At 41.9% G+C, this 21,767-nt stretch overlaps 1 protein-coding gene across 2 annotated transcripts; it reads right to left on the bottom strand.

The window, feature by feature from the left end:
- Window positions 1–11,966: 11,966 nt before the first annotated feature.
- On the bottom strand, window positions 11,967–21,037 carry mrpl44 (mitochondrial ribosomal protein L44). Of its 2 annotated transcripts, none has more exons than XM_072254520.1 (4): window positions 20,788–21,037; window positions 17,448–17,916; window positions 15,850–16,028; window positions 11,967–12,242 (listed from the first exon to the last, which is right to left on the bottom strand). In XM_072254520.1, exons 1-4 carry the CDS (start codon window positions 20,964–20,966, stop codon window positions 12,074–12,076), a joined length of 996 nt encoding a protein of 331 aa, XP_072110621.1. In that variant the 5' UTR covers window positions 20,967–21,037; the 3' UTR covers window positions 11,967–12,073. The 2 variants fall into 2 exon arrangements, with proteins under 2 accessions (XP_072110621.1, XP_072110622.1); XM_072254521.1 differs by having other exon boundaries at window positions 20,794–21,035.
- Between the last annotated feature and the right edge of the window lie 730 nt (window positions 21,038–21,767).

The following is a 21,767-nucleotide window of genomic DNA, read 5'->3' on the forward strand; positions in this document are numbered from 1 at the left end:
CCACTGGGAAATTCACTGAGAAAGTCTTCAGGGGGATCCTCCCACCAAACTCATCCTTACTTCCCCCCTACTTTCTGCTTCCTGCAGGGATCACTCCCTCCGTGATTCCCTCATCCATTTGTCCGTCCTCACTAATCTCCCTCCTGGTGCATTCCCCTGTAAGAGACTGATGTGCTACACTTGCCCATTTACCTCCTCCCTCACCTCCATTCAGGGACCCAAACAGTCCTTCCAGGTGAGGTAACTCTTCACCTGTAATCTGCTGGGGCCGTCTATTGTATCCATTGTTCCTGATGGGCCCTCCTTTACATTAGAGAGACCCGTTGTAAACTGGGCGACTGCTTTGTCATGCACCTCTTCCCTCTGCCAAAAGCAGAATTTCCCGGTGGCCAACCATTTTAATTCCTCTCACCATTCCTGATCCAACATGTCGGTCCATGGATTCCTCTTCCACCACGATGAGGCCACTCTGAGGGTGGAGGAGAAACCTAATAGCATTGATTTCTCCTTCTGGTAAATATTTTTTCTCCCCCTTCCTTCTCCTATTCCTCACTCTGACCTCTGTCACCTTCTCCTCACCCGCCTATCACCAACTCCCTGGTACCCCTCCCTTTCCCTTTCTCCCATTGTCCCTTTTCCTCTCCGATCAGATTCCTTCTTCTGCAGCCTTTTCTTTTTCCCACTCACCTGGATTCACCTATCATCTTCTAGGAAGTCCTACTTCCTCTGCCCCCACCATTTTTCCTGGCATCTCCCCCCTTCCTTTCTAGTCCCGATGAAGGGTCTTGGCCTGAAACATCGACTGTTTATGCATTTCCATTGATGCTGCCTGACCTGCTGAGTTGCTTCAGCATTTTGTGTTGTTTGGATTTCCAACATTGGCAGATTTTCCCATCTGATTCCTCTCACAGATTGATAACTTTAAAATGGATGTTTCTGACTGCATATTTCGATTTAATACAGGTTATTCCTGCTGTATTCATGTCTTTAGCAGCTTGGAAGGCTCAAAACTGTACAGTAATAGCAGAACTGGGGTAGGTGCAAAAATCAATTCACTCTGAATCTGAATCTGAATCATTCTGTTATGTTTTTTAACTTCAAAGCATTAAATTAATTCCAAGTACAACACGGGAGTCCCGGAATGTGGGTCTAATTTAGCGTTTACTTTATGTGGTAATGTAATGACGTATGCAATTCACATATTTATACATGTAACCCGTAAGGAGTAATTTAAACAAACGACTACTCAAACATTACTTAAATATTAAATACACAACATCCTCAGTCTAAATCAAAATGAGAAGTTAATTGATTGTTGTGTTATCGGCGAACTTCATACATTAGAACCGTAAAAATTATTTTCCTGTCCTGACTTCCAGCTCCTACTATCTACACTTAGCAGTGTCGTTGCAATCCTCTGCTGTGCTTCGGTTTAACTTTCTCCTCTTGCGTACAGGCTGTTGGTCTGCAATGCAGCAGGTCACAGTGTAGGCACCCGTAGCTTTTCAACGGAAGACACGTCAAGTATACCTTTACTGTGCTTTATAACTAAGGATCAACTAAAATTTTACAAGCACGTGTGGTACACTAGACCATATAAAAACTCTCATGCAGGATTAACAATTCTTTGTAGAGGTTAGTGTGATGCTATCACAGACACTCCGGACATCGGAGTGTGTTGTTCAATTCCAGCGTCCGCTGTAAGGAGTCTCTGTATGCTCTCCCTGTGGAATGCATGGGTTTTCCCCGGGTGCTCCGGTTTCCTCCCCCAGTCCAAAGACTTACCCGACAATAGGTCATTGTAAATGATCGCGTACTCAGGCTATGGTTAACTGGGGGTTACAGGGCGACACGGCTCGACCGGCCGAAAAGCCTATTCTGTGCTGTCCCTCAACTAAGTAAGTAAATAAATTTAACACCCAATATTGCAGAGCTCAGACCTACAGCTCACCGGTTATTGTGGCTTAGTGTATTTTCATCACAGTTTGAAGCAATACATGGTTTCAGCACATGGACGGAGTGTAAAGAACAACCGTTTTTCTGGTCCACCCCCTCTCCCCACTGTGAGGCTTCAAATCAAAGGCGTGATAAGGGATGCCACCTTTCAGTAAATTCTCACAACACAAAAGAGGGCTAGTTTGGTTTTGTCTGAGAGAACAGGGTGAGCAGGGAAAAGTCCCTGCCCTGGAAAACATTTGACAGTTGTTATAGCTACTGTCCAGGCAGGATCATGGTATAATTCATTTAGAAAACGAGGGAGTAACTGTGAAGGCTTCCATCTCTGCACTGTTGTAGCTTTATCTTATTCTACTGCAGTGCACCGCGCAATGATCTGATCTCTATGAGCAGTATGCAAGACAAGCTTTTCACTGCATCGCAGTACACGTTACAACAATAACCCAATTTTATTTCCTATTACATTATGATGAAAAAGGAGGTAACAAAGCTCATCAAACCTACATTGGCTTTCAAATGAAATAATGAGGTCAGAGAGTATTGGTGAAAGGACCCCTAAAGATAAAGATTAGCTTTATTTGCCAAATGAACATCAAAGCATATCGTGCGATGCATCGTTTGCGTCAAATCAGATCAGTGAGGATTGTGCTGGGCAGCCCGCAAGTGTCACCACGCCACCGACACCAACGTAGCACGCCCACAACACACTAACCGTACATCTTTGGAATGTGGGAGGAAAGGAGGGAGCTTGGAGGAAATCCAAGCGGTTGTGGGGAGAACATAGAAACCTGGCGGAAATCGAACCCTGATCTTACAGCTGGTGCAGTAAAGCGTTTCGCTAACCACTACGCTACTGTGCTAACCATGGTGTTACCAGTGGCCATTGCCGTGATCTTTGTTGTTTGTGATATACAGTATATCAGTGACTTGGATGTGAAAGTAGGAGGCACGATTAGGAAGTTGGTGGATGATATGAAAGTTGTGGATAGCAAGTAGATTTCCGAAAGTCACTGCAGCATGTAGATCAGCTGGAAAGTTCAGTGGAAAGCAAACAGGCGGCGTTTAATCCCTAGGAAGAGGTGCAGTCGACGTTTCAGGCCAAGACCCTTCATCAGGACTAACTGAAGGAAGAGTAAGTAAGGGATCCAACTTTCAAATCTCTTACTCACTCTTCCTTTAGTTAGGCCTGACGAAGGGTCTTGGCCTGAAACGTCGACTGTACCTCTTCCTAGAGATGCTGCCTGGCCTGCTGCGTTCACCAGCAACTTTTATGTGTGTTGCTTGAATTTCCAGCATCTGCAGAATTCCTGTTGTTGGCGTTTAATCCCGACAGGATTGAGGGGATGGAATTGGGAAGTCAGCTTTGCAGACCTGGTCACCACACTACTGCAGAGAGAGTGCATGGAAGTCTATCAGGATATTGTCTGCATTAGAAATCTTTAGTTATGCAGATAGACAGGCTGAATTTGTTTCTCCTGGAACAAAGGAAGCCGAGGTGTGTCCTGTTGGACATATACAAAATCAGAAGAAGCATAGATAAGTAGTCATAGCCTATAGAAGGGGTGACAAAAACAAGAGTTTTAAACTTCTTTGGAAAGAGTTACAAATTTCTTCAAGACGGAATATGAAGTATTGCTCCTCCAACCTGAGGGTGACCTCATCGTGGCAGTAAAGGAGCTTTAAATGGTATTTGAGGAAAAAAAATGTTTTTTTTTTAACTCAGAGTAGTTGACATCTGGAATGTGCTGTCAGAAGAGGTGCTGGAGTTTTATACAATCTTAGTTTAAGAGGCATTTAGACAGGCAAATAAATAGGTAAGATATAGAAGGTTATGGATTCTAAAATGAGAAAATGGATTTGTGTGGATGGGAATGATAGTGGTGTGGAAATGATAAATATTTGTACAATTATATTAATCTTTATTTTTTTTTCTTTGTAGTTCTCTTTCAAACCTGGAATTTGATTTGAAGTGATTTCTGGAAGATAAATGTGGAATAATTAAACTGACTCTCAAACTGAACCAACACATCTATCAAGTATCAATTTTAGCCGTGACCCTATCAATGAATCACTGGTTTCCGGTACCAAAGCTGAACCAATGTGCAAACCGATGGGCTGCAGAAGATAATTCACTTGATCCCTTTCATTGGGCTTCTTTTGCTTGGGATTTTGGAGGTGATTGTCAGTGTGATGCAAATAATCGTTGGTGTTTGCAGTTGTTTCTGCAAAACACCAAGGAGAAATGACAGCAGACCTGTGTAATAAATCATTCCTGCCCACAAAAAAATAAAGCTCTTGTACAGAAAAAGACCAATTATATCATAATTTCTGAATGTGCCAATGGCAATGTTTGTGAAAACTGAATTCTACAGTAACCCTTGATAAACCCATCTCCTCAGCCAAAAAATAACAGTTAACCTGATTTCACTCTTACTTTATATTAAATAAACATCATTGCACTGCACAAATAATCTAATTTTTTTTTGTATGCAAACCAGCACAATTCTGATAGAACTAAAATTGACTCCTGCATGATTGTTATTGTTACTTTGTATAAAAGCTGCAGAAAATCTAGCTGTTATTGTTATAATGCAGACACGAGGAAATCTGCAGATGCTGGAAATTCAAGCAACACACACCAAAAATGCTGGTGGAACACAGCAGGCCAGGCAGCATCTATAGGAAGAGGTACAGTCGACTTAGTCCTGATGAAGGGTCCTGGCCCGAAACGTCGACTGTACCTCTTCCTACAGATGCTGCCTGGCCTGCTGTGTTCCACCAACATTTTTTGTGTGTGTTATTGTTGTAATCTAGTTCCCAAATATGGTGGGATCTTTTTGACACGCTCTTACTGAAGCAGAATAAAGTACCACTTTTAACATTTGCATATAACTGCAATTTTTCGAATCCTATTGTGTCTCAAAGATGGATTCTTTTCAGAGGCAAAAATGACATTAGAATGATTCATAGATCGATGGATCAGAGTGAACAGTCGATATTTCAGGCCGAGACCCTCCATCAGAACTTGCTCACCCTTTTCCATTGATGCTGCCTGACCTGCTGAGTTTCTCCAGCATTTTGTGTGTGTTGCTTAGATAGTTTGTGCCCAGAATCTGCGTATTTTCTCGTCTCAGAATGAATCATGTTGTGTTGCAACCTTACTCTTTTCATCAGGCTCTTTTAGGGTTGAAGTGACTTGTTTTCACTCAGTTATGTGGGTTCTGAGATGTTCTGATGGAGCTTAGAACAGAATGCCTGCTTTGGGAGTCTGCAGTGAGGTATGAAGATGATGTGGCCTGTCCACTGGTGTTGTTCTGTAATGGGGGAGCATTTCTAATGGATGCCTATCTTACAGAGACTTAAGTGAAAGAGATAATGAAGAATTTGGGCTTCCAGAGAACGCATAAACAAAGGAAATTAACTTTATTCGTCATATGTACATCAAAACATACAGCGAAATGCATTGTTAATGACAAATCAAATCAGAGAGGATTGTGCTGTGTCACTACACTACTAGCACCAACAGGGTACACACACACCTCACTAATGGTAAATCTAACCGTAGGTCTTTGGAATGCCCTCATTTGCCCCATCACTGACATGTTCCCAAAACCAACTGATTCACTTTGAAGGACTCTTTATCTCATTGTCTTGATATTTATTGCTTGCTTGCTTATTTATTTATTTATTTATTTGTTTGTTTGTTTATTTATTATTTCTTCCTTTTTGTATTTGCAGTTTGTTGTCTTCTGCACTCTGATTGAATGCCCAAGTTGATGGTCATTCATTGATTCTGTTATGGTTATTATTCTATAAATTTATCAAGTATGCCTGCAAAAAATAAATCAGTGTTGTATATGGTGATATATATGTACTGTGATAATGAATGAACTTTGAATGACAATTAAACTTGATCATCAACAGTCAAAGCTACATTGCGTAATTGCAATGAACCACTCTGACAGAAATATTTCAAATGTCATCAGAAATGGGGATGGTTCCAGAGGATTGGCGTATTGCTCATGTTGTTCCATTGTTTAAAAAGGGTTCTAAGAGTAAACCCAGCAATTATCGGCCTGTGAGTTTGACGTCAGTGGTGGGTAAATTGATGGAAAGTATTCTTAGAGATGGTATATATAATTATCTGGATAGACAGTGTCTGATGAGGAACAGTCAACATGGATTTGTGCGTGGAAGGTCATGTTTGACAAATCTTATTGAATTTTTTGATGAGGTTACTAGGAAAGTTGACAAGGGTAAAGCGATGGATGTTGTCTATATGGACTTCAGTAAGGCCTTTGACAAGATTCTACATGGAAGGTTAGTTAGGAAGGTTCAATCGTTAGATATTAATAGTGAAGTAGTAAAATGGATTCAGCAGTGGCTGGATGGGAGACGCCAGAGAGTAGTGGTGGATAACTGTGTGTCAGATTGGAGGACGGTGTGTAGCGCTGTGCCTCAGGGATCTGTACTGGGTCCAATGTTGTTTGTCATATATATTAATGATCTGTTTGATGGGTTTGTAAATTGGATTAGTAAGCATGCAGATGATACTAAGATAGGTGGAGTTGTGGATAATGAAGTAGGTTTTCAAAGCTTGCAGAGAGATTCAGACCAGTTAGAAGAGTGGGCTGAAAGATGGCAGAAGGAGTTTAACGCTGATAAATGTGAAGTGCTACATTTTGGTAGGACTAATCAAAATAGGACATACATGGTAAATGTAGGGCATTGAAGAATGCAGTAGAACAGAAGGATCTAGGAATAACGGTGCATAGTTCCCTGAAGATGGAATCTCATGTGGATAGGGTGGTGAAGAAAGCTTTTGGTATGCTGGCCTTTATAAATCAGAGCATTGAGTATAGGAGTTGGGATGTAGTGTTGAAATTGTATAAGGCATTGGTAAGGCCAAATTTAGAGTATTGTGTACAGTTCTGGTCACCAAATTATAGGAAAGATGTCAATAAAATTGAGAGAGTACGGAGGAGATTTACTAGAATGTTACCTGGGTTTCATCTCTTAAGTTACAGAGAAAGGTTGAACAAGTTGGGTCTTTATTCTTTGGAATGTAGAAGGTTGAGGGGGGGACTTGATAGAGGTATTTAAAATTATGAGGGGGATAGATAGAGTTGAGGGGGATAGGCTTTTTCCATTGAGAGTGGGGGAGATTCAAACAAGAGGACATGAGTTGAGAGTTAAAGGGCAAAAGTTTAGGGGTAACATGAGGGGAAACCTCTTTACTCAGAGAGTGGTAGCTGTGTGGAATGAGCTTCCAGTAGAAGTGGTTGAGGCAGGTTCAATGTTGTCATTTAAAGTTAAATTGGATAGATATATAGACAGGAAAGGAATGGAGGGTTATGGGCTGAGTGCAGGTCAGTGGCACTAGGTGAGAGTAAGAGTTCGGCACGGACTAGAAGGGCCGAGATGGCCTGTTTCCGTGCTGTAATTGTTATATGGTTATATAGTTATATATTGGAAAAATTACAATAGGATTTAGATCAGCTTCATCCCATGTCAATGCCCCCTGACACAAATAAATGCCAGTCATAACTGGGGAGACAAAGCATCGACTGGAGGAACAGAGCAGTTTGAGAAATACTGGGTGGGGGGGAGGAGGTGGATGGAGGAATTGCTGATGTTTCTGGTCAAAGCCCACCTCAGCTTTAAGGGCAGAGAGGGAAGATAGCAAGTATAAAGAGGAGACAGGTAGTGGGAAGACAGGGGCCACTGTGTGATCGATGAATTGAGGAGTGGTGAGGGATGACAGGCAGATCAAGCCAGGTAGGGGAGCGGTGGAGTTTCAAATTGGGAGAAGGAGGCAAGTGGTTAATTATTAAAGCATAACAAAAGCGAAGGGGGGACGGAGCCTGAGGAGGCCATGGGACGGTGAAGATAAAGTCAGCTAGTTCAGGTTCAATTATCATTCATTCATCCACAAATACCCATGAATTTAACAGCATTACTCCAGGACCAAGGGGCAAAACCCAGTACCAATAGACATACACAGAACAATGCACATATAACACACACAAGATGGCAGTAAAATACAGTCACACAGAAAAGATACAGTTCAAGTCCCCGAGTCCATGAATATTGCAGTAGTCTGCAGTCAAACACAATACAGCTTGTCTTCTGCTGAATGAACATTGGGAGGGGCATGAAGAATATCCTATTATTTGTCTTTGCATTATTTATTTATTTTTTAACTTATATTAGTAATTTTATGTCTTGCACTATATTTCTACTGCCAAACAACAAATCTCAGTGATAATAAATCTGATTCTGGTCTCTGGTCCTAGACTCCTCAACCTGTAGGAAGTTTCATTCCACCTAACCTGTGCTCCTCTTGAAAAACACGACCAAGATCATGAAAAACTTGACCAAGGCACTTATCAACCTCTTAAATTTCAGAAATACAGTTCTAATTTGTATATTCTTGCCATTTAAATCCAGATAATTTTGGTAGATCAGTGTTTCTCCCACTCCAAGGCTATATTTCCTGAAGGATAAGAACCATAACTATGTTTTAACGAGGAGCTTGGTCTTACATTGTCTAACTTCAGCCTGTTTATGCCTTAACTCTTTAGATAAAAAAAACTCAGCATATCATCAGTCTTTGCTTCATCTTTCCCTTCCAACTTTTCTCTTTTTAGCAAGTACTTTGGTTATCACTTTTAGGTGTAAATGGATGATATTGTATTTGCTTGCATTGAAATTAGTTTACTGTAGTTTCTTTTATTCAATCTTTTAATATCCCTAATTTTGTTTCCAGTTACATTATTTATAACATTGCTTATCATGTTATAGCAGATTTGAAGATATGGCTTTCTGTTATTGTCTTATGCTTAGAAAACACAATGACTAAAAATAATTTACAGATTAATTTACAAGTCAAGTCTGGTAAAGAAGGCAAATGCAACAATAGCACTTATTTCAAGGGGAATAGAATATAAAATCAAGGAGACAATGCTGAGCTTTTATAAGACACTAGTCATGCCACACTTGGGAGTATTGTCAACAGTTTGGGGCCCTATCTTCCAGAAGGTATGTTGTCATTGGAGAGAGTCCAGAGGAGGTTCACGAGGATGATTCCAGGAATGAAGGAGTTAACAAATGAGGAGCATTTGTAGCTTTTGGCCTGTACTCACTGGAATTTAGAAGAATGCCTGGGGATCTCATTGAAACCTATTGAATGTTGAAAGGACTAGATAAGGTGGATGTTTTCTATAGTTAGGGTATTCAGAACTAGAGGGCACAGTGTCAAAATTGACGGGCAACATTTTAGTACAGAGCTAACAAGCAGTTTTTTAGCCAGAAAGTAGTGAATCTGTGGAATGCTCTGCCATAGACTGCGGTGGAGGTCAAGGCCATGGGTACATTTAAGGCGGAAGTTGATAGTTTCCTGATTGGTCAGGGCATCAAAGGATATGGCGAGAAGGCAGGTGTATGGGGTTGAGTAGGATCCGGGATCAGCCACGATGGAACGGCAGAGCAGACTCGACTGGTTGAGTGGACTAATTCTGCTCCTATGTCTTATGGTCTAATAGCATCTGCTTAAAATGTGCATTAAACAGTGTCATTTCATGCTGCAGTATGCATTTAATGAATACTACAGTACATGTCGTAGACTACATTTCATGCTGCAGTAGTATGCATTAAATGAATACTACATTACATGTTGTAGTATGCAGAACACAAGTGCAATTACAAAGAGAGCACGGCAGCACCTCTACTTCCTTAGGAGTTTGCGGAGATTTGATATGACATCTAAAATTTTGACAAACTTCGATAGATGTGTGGTGGAGAGTATATTGACTGGCTGTATCACAGACAGGTATACAAATATCAATGTGCTTAAACAGAAAATCCTATAAAAAGCCCAGTTCATCATGGGTAAAACTCTCCCCACTATTGAACACATCTACTCAGAGCATTGTCGCAGGAAAGACACATCTCTCATCAGGGACCCCCACCACCCAGGTCATGCTCTATTCATGTTGCTGCCATCAGGAAGGTGGTACAGGAGCCTCAGGACTCACACCACTAGGCTCAGGAACACTTATTACCTCTCAACCATCAGGCTCTTGACCAAAAGGGGACAACTTCACTTGTCCCATCACTAAACTGTTCCCATAATCTATGGATTCACTTTCAATGAATCTTCATCTCATGTTCTTCAGTTATTATTTCTTCATTCTTTTCATACTTACACAATTTGTTGTCGTTTTCACACTGGTTGAATGCCCTAGTTGGTGCAGTCTTTCATTGATTTTATTATGGTTATTCTTCTATTAAAGATTTATTGAGTATGCCCAAAAGAAAATGAATTTTCTTTTTCGTTTTTCATTGCATACATGTGACATACATGTACTTCTGAGAATAAATTTATTTTGAAATGTAAATTCATGGTTTCTGCAGCCATGTTTCCAGTGAGAACTGATGTGTCAGAGCAACATAACTAATTTCTGACAACACACATAAAAGTTGCTGGTGAACGCAGCAGGCCGGGCAGCATCTCTAGGAAGGGGTACAGTCGACGTTTTGGGCCGAGACCCTTCATCAGGACTAACTGAAAGAAGAGCTGGTAAGAGATTTGAAAGTGGGAGGGGGAGATCCAAAATGATAGGAGAAGACAGGAGGGGGAGGGATGGAGCCAAGAGCTGGACAGGTGATTGGCAAAAAGTATATGAGAGGATCATGGGACAGGAGGCCCAGGGAGAAAGAAAGGGGGAGGGGGGGGGAAAACCCAGAGGATGGGCAAGGAGTATAGTGAGAGGGACAGAGGGAGATTCATCATTCAAGCTCCTCCATTTTTGCTTCTCTAACTTGATCAAGATAGTTTACTGCATTCTTTTCAATTGTAAATTTATCTGGAATTCATCTCTATTATTTCTCACAAGCTATCCTGGAAGCAGCAAATTCCATATTGTGTTTTCCTCAGTACACAAGTTTCTTAATTAATCATTTCATTAGTGCCTGCCTTGCACTGGCAGCATCTGGTTTAGTTTTTCACACATGCAAATGGAATTTGCCTACATTAACCAAATCATAATTTTAAAGTACTTCATTGGCTCACTTTCTCTTTTCAAGTGCAATCCTTTGTACATTCTTTCCTGTTGGTTGCAAATTAACAACGCTGGCAAGGTCTTAGAAATACTCAGCCAGTAGATTTGCATTATCACAACCGTCAACCCAGCTTCAGCCTGACCATTAATGCAGTATGAAGTTTGCATGTTCTCTCTACAACTGTGTAGGTTTCTTTCAACTGCTCCAATTTCCTCTCAGTTCAAAGGTGAGTTGGTCAGTAGATTAAATGAGCATAATTTGCCCCTGGAATGTGAGTGGGTCGTAGATTCTGGAGTGAGTTGATGGGAATGTTGAGAAAACTGAGTCCAGGGAAAATTAATGGAGTAGGGTTACTCAAAATGTTCCCACCTCCCACATAATTAAACATGGAATTATTACTCAACTGTCTCAATTGTTTTGTCATCACTCGGCCACTACATACTGTTGGATCTCAACATCATTGCAATCCTTTTGTCACTCAGTCCTTTTTGCACCTATTAATTCTCCTAAGGCTATTCTCATTTCTTCATGCAGTAATATTCACTGACTTTGAAAGAGAAAGCTAATGAAGGAAGGGAGACCACTTGCTGGGTTGAACACTGAGCTAGCAACTCGGCCTCATAAAAAAAAAGGTCAAATGCTACAGAAATAGTAAAATTGTTGCTGAATGCGCTCAAGGCACTAAAGGATCAACTTCCACCTTAACTACATTCAATAACACCATCTCCAGTTCTCTGGGTGAGAGAACTCTAAAGATTCACAACCCTACAGCAGATCATCTCCAGTTATCCTGTACTTCCTTACCCTTGAACCAAGGCTTTACTTTGCAAACTAATGTGGCAGTGCGTGTAACAACCACTCTATATAAACAGGGGTAAGTACTTGGTTCTCAGAACTGCACACAGTTTTAGGCTTCTGACAAATACATTTTCAGTAAGCACTGACAATTGATTTAAGTGTCTTTTATTTTTACAAAATTGTGAAGTTTACACAATGGTTGAAGTCCCAAAAGAGAAATAATAGTCAGATATGAATCACACAGGCTGAAGCTGCTTTAACTGCTCAAAGCCTTGACTGCTTGCGGTTCCTTTGGGGGAATGGAGTAATCCCAAGGCGGTCTGCTTTCTGTATAGCCATACAGTTTACGCAGTGCCACTCGTGCTGCCTCTTCTTCAGCTACCAGTATCGTTTCACCAGGTCCTTCTGCGATCAGCTGCTTATCACTGCAACAAGATGTTAAACGGCTTTTAAAAATAACAATTCACCAGTACACCAGCCTGTCGAGTATTGCATGCACAACAGGTACTGCTATAATTTGAGAAAGTGGCATTGTAAAGCTGAGCGCCACGGCAGCACAGCGGCCAGCACGATGCTATTACAGCTCCAGAGATCAGAGTTGAATTCTGGCACCACCTTTACGGAGTTTGTACATTCTCCCTGTGAACTGCACAGGTTTCCTCCCGCAGTCCAAAGATGCATCGGTTAGTAGGTTAATTGGTCATTGTGAGTTGTCCTGTGATTAGGTGGGTTGCTGGGCACTGTGGCTCATTGGGCCAGAAGGTGCTGTATCTCAAAATATATGAATAAAATAAAAAGTAGCAGTTTCAAAAACCATTCCACTTATCTAACTTCCAATAATTCTCCCCCCTCTCAATTCTGTGTTTTACTATTCCCCATTCCGGTTCCCCTCTCAACCATTCTCTTCTCAGCTGTTCATCACTTCTCTCCAGTGCTCCCGATCCTTCCCGCTCTTCTGTGCTCCACTGTTTTCTCCTATCAGATTGCTTCTTCCTCAGCCCTTTCTCTCTTCCAACCCTCACCTCCCAGCACCTGCCCTCCTACACCTATCCACCTTCCCCCTCACCTGGTCTCACCCAACACCTGCACAATACACACAAAATGCTGGAGACCTGCCAGCTTGTACTCCTTCCCCTCCCCTTCCCACACCACCTTATTCTGGCTTCTGCCCCTTTCCTTTGTAGTCCTGATGGAGGATTGCAGCTTGAAATTTTGACTGTTAATTCCCCTCCAGAGATGCTGCCTGATGTGCTGAGTTCCTCCAGAATTTTGTGTGCTGCTCAAGATTTCCAGCATCCGCAGAATCTCTTGTGCTTACAACTATCAGCTGGTCAATTGGAAACGAAGAGCTGGTTGTTCAGGCGTTACACTAAACAGTAGAATTAAAATGCATCTGTGGAACATTCAAAGTTTTGGAACAGACATTTTCTCCTAAGCATTGTGTCTTTTTATTTAATTTTATTGCTTTAAGTGTCTATCTGATTCCTCCAACTATTCTAATTGAGCATTGATAACGAGTTGTGTCCTGTCCATTTTGTACATCATCACTTGATGAGTCAGCTCATTTTCTCTCCAGTTCAAAATTAATTGCAGTAAAATGAGGTTGTCATTGTCCAATTATCGTTAAAAAATTTAATTGCCCTTCTGCCAGTTTGTGATTCTCTCAATAAGCGTTTTGGAATTAATTGTTGAATGCTCACTAATGATTTCAAGTGATCAACTCCTTTCAGAACTTCCCAGGACAAAAATACCATACTAACTTGGGATGAGAAGTGCCAAGTACCACCAACTTGCTGGGTCTTCAAAGTTACCAAACATGAACCGAATATCCATCAACAGTGCACTCATAACCACAATATTTACCATCTACAGGACTAATTGCAGGAAATCATTAAGCTTTTATCAACTGAATTAATGTCGACTTGAATTAGCCAAATTCAGCCTGATTGTTCAATGGTCTGGCCTTTCCCCTAATAGGCTCAAGCACAAGCTGCTCTAAAAATCCATCTCATAGGCATTCAACAATTTCCCTCTCTTGCGATCCAACACCAACCTGATTTTCCCAATCCCCTTGCACATTGAAGTTGCCCATTACAATTGTGACATTACCCTTATTACAAGCCCTTTCCAGCTCCCTTTGCAATCTCAACCCCACATCTTGGCCATGATTTGGAGGCCTATATATGATTCCCATAATGGTTTTTCTACCCATGCAGTTTCTTAACTCCACCCACTTTGACATTCTCTGACCCTATGTCACCACTTTCTAAAGATGTCATTCCATCTCTTACCGACAGGCCATACCACCTATACCTTTCTGCCTGTCCTTTCGATACTAAGTATATCCTTTGATATTAAGCTCCCAACTATGGCCTTCTTTCAGCCACGACTCAGTGATGTCCACAATGTCATACCGTCTATCTCTAATTATACCACAAGTTCATCAGCCTTATTCAGAATACTATGTGCATTTAAATACAGCATCTTCAGTCCTGCATGCTTTGCCCTTTTGAATTCTGCCTCTGTGGTATAATTGAACTCTTTACTCTGTCTGCATCTGTACCCAGTCATTGGCTTATCCTTCCTTACATTCATATTATACCCATCATCTACTTGTAAACTTGGTGGCTTATCCTCAGCACTATCATCCTGGTTCCCATCCCCCTGCCATATTCAGTTTCAAGGAATCTTCATCTCATGTTCTTGATATTTATTGCTTATTTATTTTTTATTATGATTTCTTTCTTTTTGTATTTGCACATTGGTTGAATGCCCAAGTTGGTGCTACATTTCATTGATTCTATTATGGCTAATCTACCTGAAACACTGTTGTAGGAAACACATCTACATGAAACACTGTCATAGAAAAGCAGCGTCCATCGTCAGCACCCAGGCCATGCTCTTTTCTTGCTGCTGCCATCAGGTAGAAGGTAGAAGGTACAAGAGGCTCACGACTCGCACCACCAGGCTCTTGAACAAGAGGATAACTACACTCACCTATTGAGACGTTCCCACAACAAATGATCTCACTTCAAGAACTCTTTATCTTATTTCATGCTCTTGTTATTTATTGTTTTTTTTTCATTTGCACTCGCACAGTTTGTTGTCTTCTATGCTCTACTTGACCTTTTGTTGATCCCGTTTACAGTTACTATTCTATGAATTTGCTGAGTATGCCTGCAGGAAAAAGAATCCTGGGGTTCTATGTGGTGACATATATGCACTCTAATAATAAAATTTACTTTGAACTTATTATTTCATTATAGGTTTATTGATTAAGTGCACAAAAAATGAATCTCAGGGTTGTACTCTGTGACATATATGTACTTTGATAATAAGTTTATTTTGAGCTGTGCAATACAGTATATTCAATGTACTGGAATCCAAAGTCTTAAAACCCATCACCAAGGAGGTGCGCTCAGCAACACCTCATCTTACTCTACCACCACAAAACCAGTTACTTCATAAAGCACCCACAAAATGCTGGAGGGACCCAGCAGGCCAGACAACATCTCTCTCATGCCTCTGTAGTTCCCTTTATTCCATTGTGATACTGATACATCTGCCTTGTCCTTCTCCCTCTCAAATTACAGTGCGAATTCAATTAGATGTTGGGTTCCTCCAGCATTTTGTGTGTCTTTCTCGGATTTCCAGCACCTGAAGATTTTCATTTGCTTGTTACTTCATAAAGCAACTGGCTTTCTCTCTCCTTCCAAATGATGTGGATTAGAATGTTAGTTAAAGTATATATCACCACCCAGTGATATAGTGACAAGTGAGTATTTCACTACATACCACTCCCCCACCCTCAATGTTCTATTTAGCTATCAACACGTCTCCTCAACTTTATCCTGGAAAAGTGTCCAACTTTTCAATAATTCTTCAGTGAATTATTATTGTTTTACATCCACACTATTGGCAGCAAAGAATATATGGTCAAAAAACTGAATAAAGCAACACCGTGGATTTACATAATTCTTAGTGCAATAGGTTGTATGTTCTTAGCTGTTTGGTAACAAGTTCTCTCCCTACCTGTACAGTCCAACAAAATACACTGGAAGCACAGTGCCGGATCCAGACTGCCTGGTCAATCTCGGCTCAGGAAGGGGCACTTTCCTCTTCTTCAGTTCTTCCACCAAAAGTCCCATGGGATTAACAACGCTCCACATCTCAAAAAGATCTTTGCCAATAAGTTGAGTAATTAGGAAGTCCTAGAAGATGACAATAAATCCAAAAGTCCATTTTCTTTAGAATCAAACAAACTATGAACGATTCTTAGCAGTGCAGTAAATAATGCTGCTGCAGCCCTCATAGCTCCCCAGACTCAGATCTGATTGTGACCTAGAGCTGTCCGTGTTGCTTTCAGTATAGAGGCTCCAATGCCCTCCCAGATTTCACAGATGCCCTGGGAAGTTACCGGCTATCCAAAGTTACCCCTCAGTATGAATAAGGGGCAAGAGAATCAAAGGCAAGTGAGAAAGAATGATTTGCAAAGGTACAGGGAAATGAGAGGAAATATGATTCATGGAATTGTCCTCCAAAGGGCTAACATGGATTTAACAAGTTAAATTATCTCTCATTTCATACTGTAAGTGAATGAATTCTGGATGGTTCAAGCTATCCTTCACGTGACTGACAAAAACAGCAACCACTCGTAGTGCCTGATGAAAGAAAACAACAGAGCACATGGAGTCAGATGGAAACCAGAAGTCCATAACCCAGTCCTCATCGGAGGATCAGAGGTGTAGAGGACTAGCAACTTTAAACTCCTGGGTGTTACTACTTTAAGGACTTGTCCTGGATGCGGCTCATAAGTACAATTGTGAAGAAAGCACGGCAGCGCCTCTACTTCCTCAGGAGTTTGTGTGGAGATTCAGCATGACACCCAAATCTTTGACAAACTTCTATAGGTGTGTGGTGGAGAGTATATTGACTGGCTGCATCACAGCCTGGTATGGAAACACCAATGCTTTTGAAAGAAAATTCCTACAAAAAGCAGTGGATTTGGCCCGGCACGTCATGGATAAAGCCCTCCCAACAATTCCGCACATCTACATGACATGCCATCAGAGGAAAACAGCATCCATCATCAGAGAGCCCCACCACCCAAGGCCATGCTCCCTTCTCGCTGCTGCCATCAGAGAGCAGGTAGAAGCACCTCAGGACTCGCACCACCAGGTTCAAGAACAGCTGCTACCCTTCAACCATCAGGCTCTTGAAGAAAAGAGGATAACTACGCTCAACTTCACTTGCCCCATCATCGAACTGTTCCTACAACCCATGATCTCACTTTCAAGGACTCTTTATCACACTATTTCATGTTCTTGTTATTTTTTGCTATTTACTTTTATTTGCACAGTTTGTTGTCTTCTGCTCTCAGGTTGATTGTCTATTGATCCTGCTAGAGTTACTATTCTAGAAATTTGCTGTGTTGCCCACAAGTAGATGAATCTCAGGGTTGTATACGGTGACATATATATACTTTGATAATAAAATTACTTTGAATAGAAACAACCAGTGTTATACATTCCATGCTGACCAAATACAAATGACACAGTACTTATGACTTTCCACTATAGCCTTTTGTTACATTCTACATGTACAATCCCCAAGCCTACCCAGTAACTTACCCGGATAAATAAGCTGGCTTTTTCAGTTCCACTACTCTCAATCAAAGCTCCAACAACAGCAAAGAATGTCTTCTGTAAAACTTCCTGTGGCACTGGGAACTCTGCACTTAGTACCAAGTCTTCCACGGCCAAGTTCCTGGCAACATGGCACACAACCTGTGACCCTGTGACATAACTAGTAAGTGCCTGAATACCGTCATCAGGCAAATTTGGATAGGCACGACTAAAACAGTCCTGGAGGTAAGCAGTGGCAAACACTGAGCCTCTCTCAGATAAATCCCGATTGTCTTTGAGATTTAATTTTATGTTCTCTTTGTCAAGTTTAAGATCTTGCCGCCGTGCTTCCTCAAGGGTAATGTAACAAGGATTAATGAATGCTGTTTTGAGAAGATCCAGTTTGAAGTTCTCATGAAGTCGATAACCAAAGGCCTCTACTTCAGCATGGTAGTCCCAGTTTGGCTGCTGCGATCTAATGATGAACAAAATATTTTAAAATTCAGTTCAATACAACATTCTTTCCTAATACAATTCAAACATATTTCATAATAATTTTATTTAAAGCATATTTATGTTAATAATGCATCCTGTCTTAAAATTTCTGACATATCACCGTTGTTTTCACCTCAGACAGATATCCCAGAGGTATGTTATAGTAATTTTCTTGCCCTTGCTATATCTTTTGTCTGTATTTGATGTTTATATTCCCTCAAGCAAATGAAAAATATGACATGAGGATCACATCTCACTACTTCCAGGTACAATCTATCAGTTGGCTGCATTGGGGGGGGGGGGGGGAGGAGAGGGGATCCAGGTGTCTGACGTACAATTGATGTTCTACTCAGTGGTCCTGGCAGCTTAATAGGACAATCACAAATATAACAGAATAGATTTTCTTTTCTATTCTCTCGGTGTTATATACATTTTTATGATACATTTTGAGTGCAGAATGCATCATGAATCAAACTATTAATACATAAATTGTAGTTTATTGCATTACATAGCCAAAGCATCTCCTAGAATGTGCACGTCCTCTCTGCTTCACATCACAATGTGAAGAATTCAGGCACGAGTTCTTCATTTTCTTTCCATTACATTTTGACATTATTCATAGACAAGAGCTTAGGTTCCACTGAAAGCAAATAGCTCTACCACTGAACTTCACCTTTAGCTTGCCTCATTACTTGTCTACTACCTCATTTTGGATGAGTCAGAATTTCAAAAACTTACATTCTTAAGAAGCCTATAACTTATAGAGGGGTATATGGGGTGTCAGGGAGGGGTAGCACCTCTGGTGGGGGAACATGTCACATCCTTTTCAGGGCGGTTAGTCCATCTTTGGTCCCCACCTGGCACTCAGCTGTCACCTGTGGCTCCCCATAGCTGTTTGCATGCAACGGCGGCCACACCCCGGGCAACGGCTTCGACAAGCCGGCTAAACCAGGTGAAGGTAGCCGACGGGTCTCAAACCCTCGGTGAGATATGGAGTTGTCTATCCCAGCATGTGAAGACAGACTCCGGCGGATTGAGCAGACGAGACCAGCGGAAGGTCCGACGGTCAAGAAGGCGGTCTCTGCAAGCGTCGTGGAATGTGTAGAGCAGGACAAGACACAGAAGACGTCCTGGTCATCCACTGCGCCTAGTCCCATCTCCAGCCGTCTAGACTCTGTCTTGCCACTGGATCCAGATGGGAATTGGGAAGAGAGAGTGAGGCTGACGCTGTGCAACTCTCCCTCACTTAAATCCAAATTACGCGCTAGTCTCGACACCATCATTATGGTGTCGAGGTCCTCTTCGACGTCAACGATGGACGAACAACAACAACATAACTTATAGAAAACAATCCAACCTTTGTGTGATTGGCAGGAGGCAAAGCGTGGGAATAAAGGGAGCCTTTTCTGGTTGACTGCGGGTGACTAGTGTGTTCCACAGGGTTAGGTGATGGGACTACTTCTTTTTATAGGTGCTAGAATTGATGGCTTTGTGGCCAAGTTTGCAGATGATACAAAGATAGGTAGAGGGGCAGGTAGACCAGGGATCGGCAACCTAAAGCACAAATAATTTTCTAGCATGTGTTATTCATTAATTTGAGGCAAAACATAACTAGATGTATTTAAATGGATAATTCCCACATTACAAGTTTTTTTATGGCATTTATTCGGCCCACCGTCCACTCATTAATACGCGATCCGGCCCACAGAGGCAAAAAGGTTGCTGACCTGAGATAGACTGAATAAGGACTGGGGCAGATTAGGATAATGAGCAAAGAAGTGGCAAATGGAACACAGTGTTGGGAAGTGTATGGACATGCACATTGATAGAAGGATAAAAAGTGTAGACTATTTTCTAAACGGGGAGAAAATTCAAAAATCTTGGCAAAGGTACTTGGGAGTCCTCGGGCAGGATTATTTGCAGGTTGAGTCCATGGTGAGGAAGGCAAATGCAATGCTAGCACTCATTTCGAGAGGGCTAGAATATAAAATCGAGGATATAATGCTGAGGTTTTCTAAGCCAATTGTGAAGCCTCACTGAGTATCGCGAGCAGGTTTGGGCACCTTATTTAATAAAGAATGTGCTGACATTTGAGAGGGTTCAGAAGAGGTTCAAGAGAATGATTCTAGGAACCAAAGGCTTATCATGAGGAGCAACTGATAGCTTTGGAACTTTTCTGGCTGGAATTTAGAAGAATGAGAGATCTCATTGAAGCCTATTGAATGTTGAGAGGATGTTGAGAAAATGTTTCCTATGGTGGGTGAGTCTGGGACGAGAGAGTACAGCTTCAGAATAGAGAGACATCCATTTGGAACAGAAATGAGAAGGAATTTCTTTAGCCAGAGGGCGGTGAATCTGTGGAATTGGTTGCTATATGCAGCAGTGGAGGCAGATAATTGGGTATATTTAAAGCGGAGGCTGATTACTCGGGCCATGAAAAGTTACTGAGAGAAGGCAGGAAAATCGATCAGCCATGATGAAATGCTGCAGAAGATGGGCCTTATGGTTTTTTTCCTGCTCCTGTGTTATGGTTTTATTCTAAAAAATCATCCTGTGTGGTACCGTTCTCGACTCTATACGTAGATTCATGCATGCATGAAGGCACTCTATACGTAGATTAAGTCTGCTGTTGCATACACCCCCAATTCTATGATTTGCGCCATGCCCAATCAACTTTCACCAGATTTCTGCACTTGGCTGTTCCTCAGCTTCACTTAAACGGATTGCAATTCTGCCAAAGCACAATGATCTCTCACTACACTTCACCCCCGTGTTAGAGCGCTCGCCCACCTCAGGACCTCCCAACCCGTTCACCCCGCCTCGGTGACCGAGGGCGGGCACGCTCACTCACACGCACCGGGGCTTGGGCGGTGGAGGGCCTTCCAGCTTCCTTTTCCTTTCCATCAGCAACACGTAGGACTTCATCCATCGTTTCTTCTCCCTAATCGGAGTGTACAGGATTGTCTGCCTCGCAGAAAACACAGGCCGGAAGGCACCGAGGACATTTCGGATCCCGAACGACGAAGCCATGACACATCCCAGCCTCCCGAACTGCGTTTGCGCACCGAAAACCCAGCCGGCCTTCGAGACTGCGCCTGCGTCCTTACGGCTCGCTGAGCTCCAACACACTGCGCTTGCGCACTTGACAATCACCGGCGAATTACTCTTTCTGTCGTGTGAATACTGTCCGAGCGCCTCTGATTCCCTGGTTACTTTTCAGGGGCATCTTCGCAAATAGTGTTAACTTTAATGTACAGTATTGATCAAATAACGATACAAAATATTTTCGCACAATTTTTCTTTTCAGATCTGTTTATTTTATTACAAATAAAACTTAATAAAACAGGCAAGTGTCGTCTCAAAACAAAAGCATAGAAAAGAGTAAAGAATATTTCTGGTGTGGGAATGAGCTGGAGTCCGTACCGGGTTGGGAGCGAGCCCCTCCCTTCGGGGTGCTGTCCCGCAGTGTTCACTCGGTGAAAGACAAGTTGGACCCCGCTCTAACGCGTGAGGAGTACTGCGACCTGCTTGCTCCAGGACAACACCCCTTGCACCATTAATCCACAGTTCATGACACTCAGGGACTTGGGGTACATATTTTTTGTGTGTCTGTATGCTTTACTGCTATCGTAACTATATGTGCTGTGTGACTATCGGTACTGTGTTTTGCTCCTTGGCCTGGAGGAATGATGTTTCATTTGGCTGTATTCATGTGTATTGTGGAATGACAATTGATCTTGAGGTGAAGTAACTCATCAGAATTAAGAGTAAATCCCTCAATTTGAAGTCAACAGATTTTTACAACCTACGGGTGTTTTCCACCTACCAGTT

Source organism: Mobula birostris, chromosome 4 (genome assembly GCF_030028105.1).
Source record: "Mobula birostris isolate sMobBir1 chromosome 4, sMobBir1.hap1, whole genome shotgun sequence".
In the NCBI taxonomy this organism is placed as follows: Eukaryota; Metazoa; Chordata; class Chondrichthyes; order Myliobatiformes; family Myliobatidae; genus Mobula; species Mobula birostris.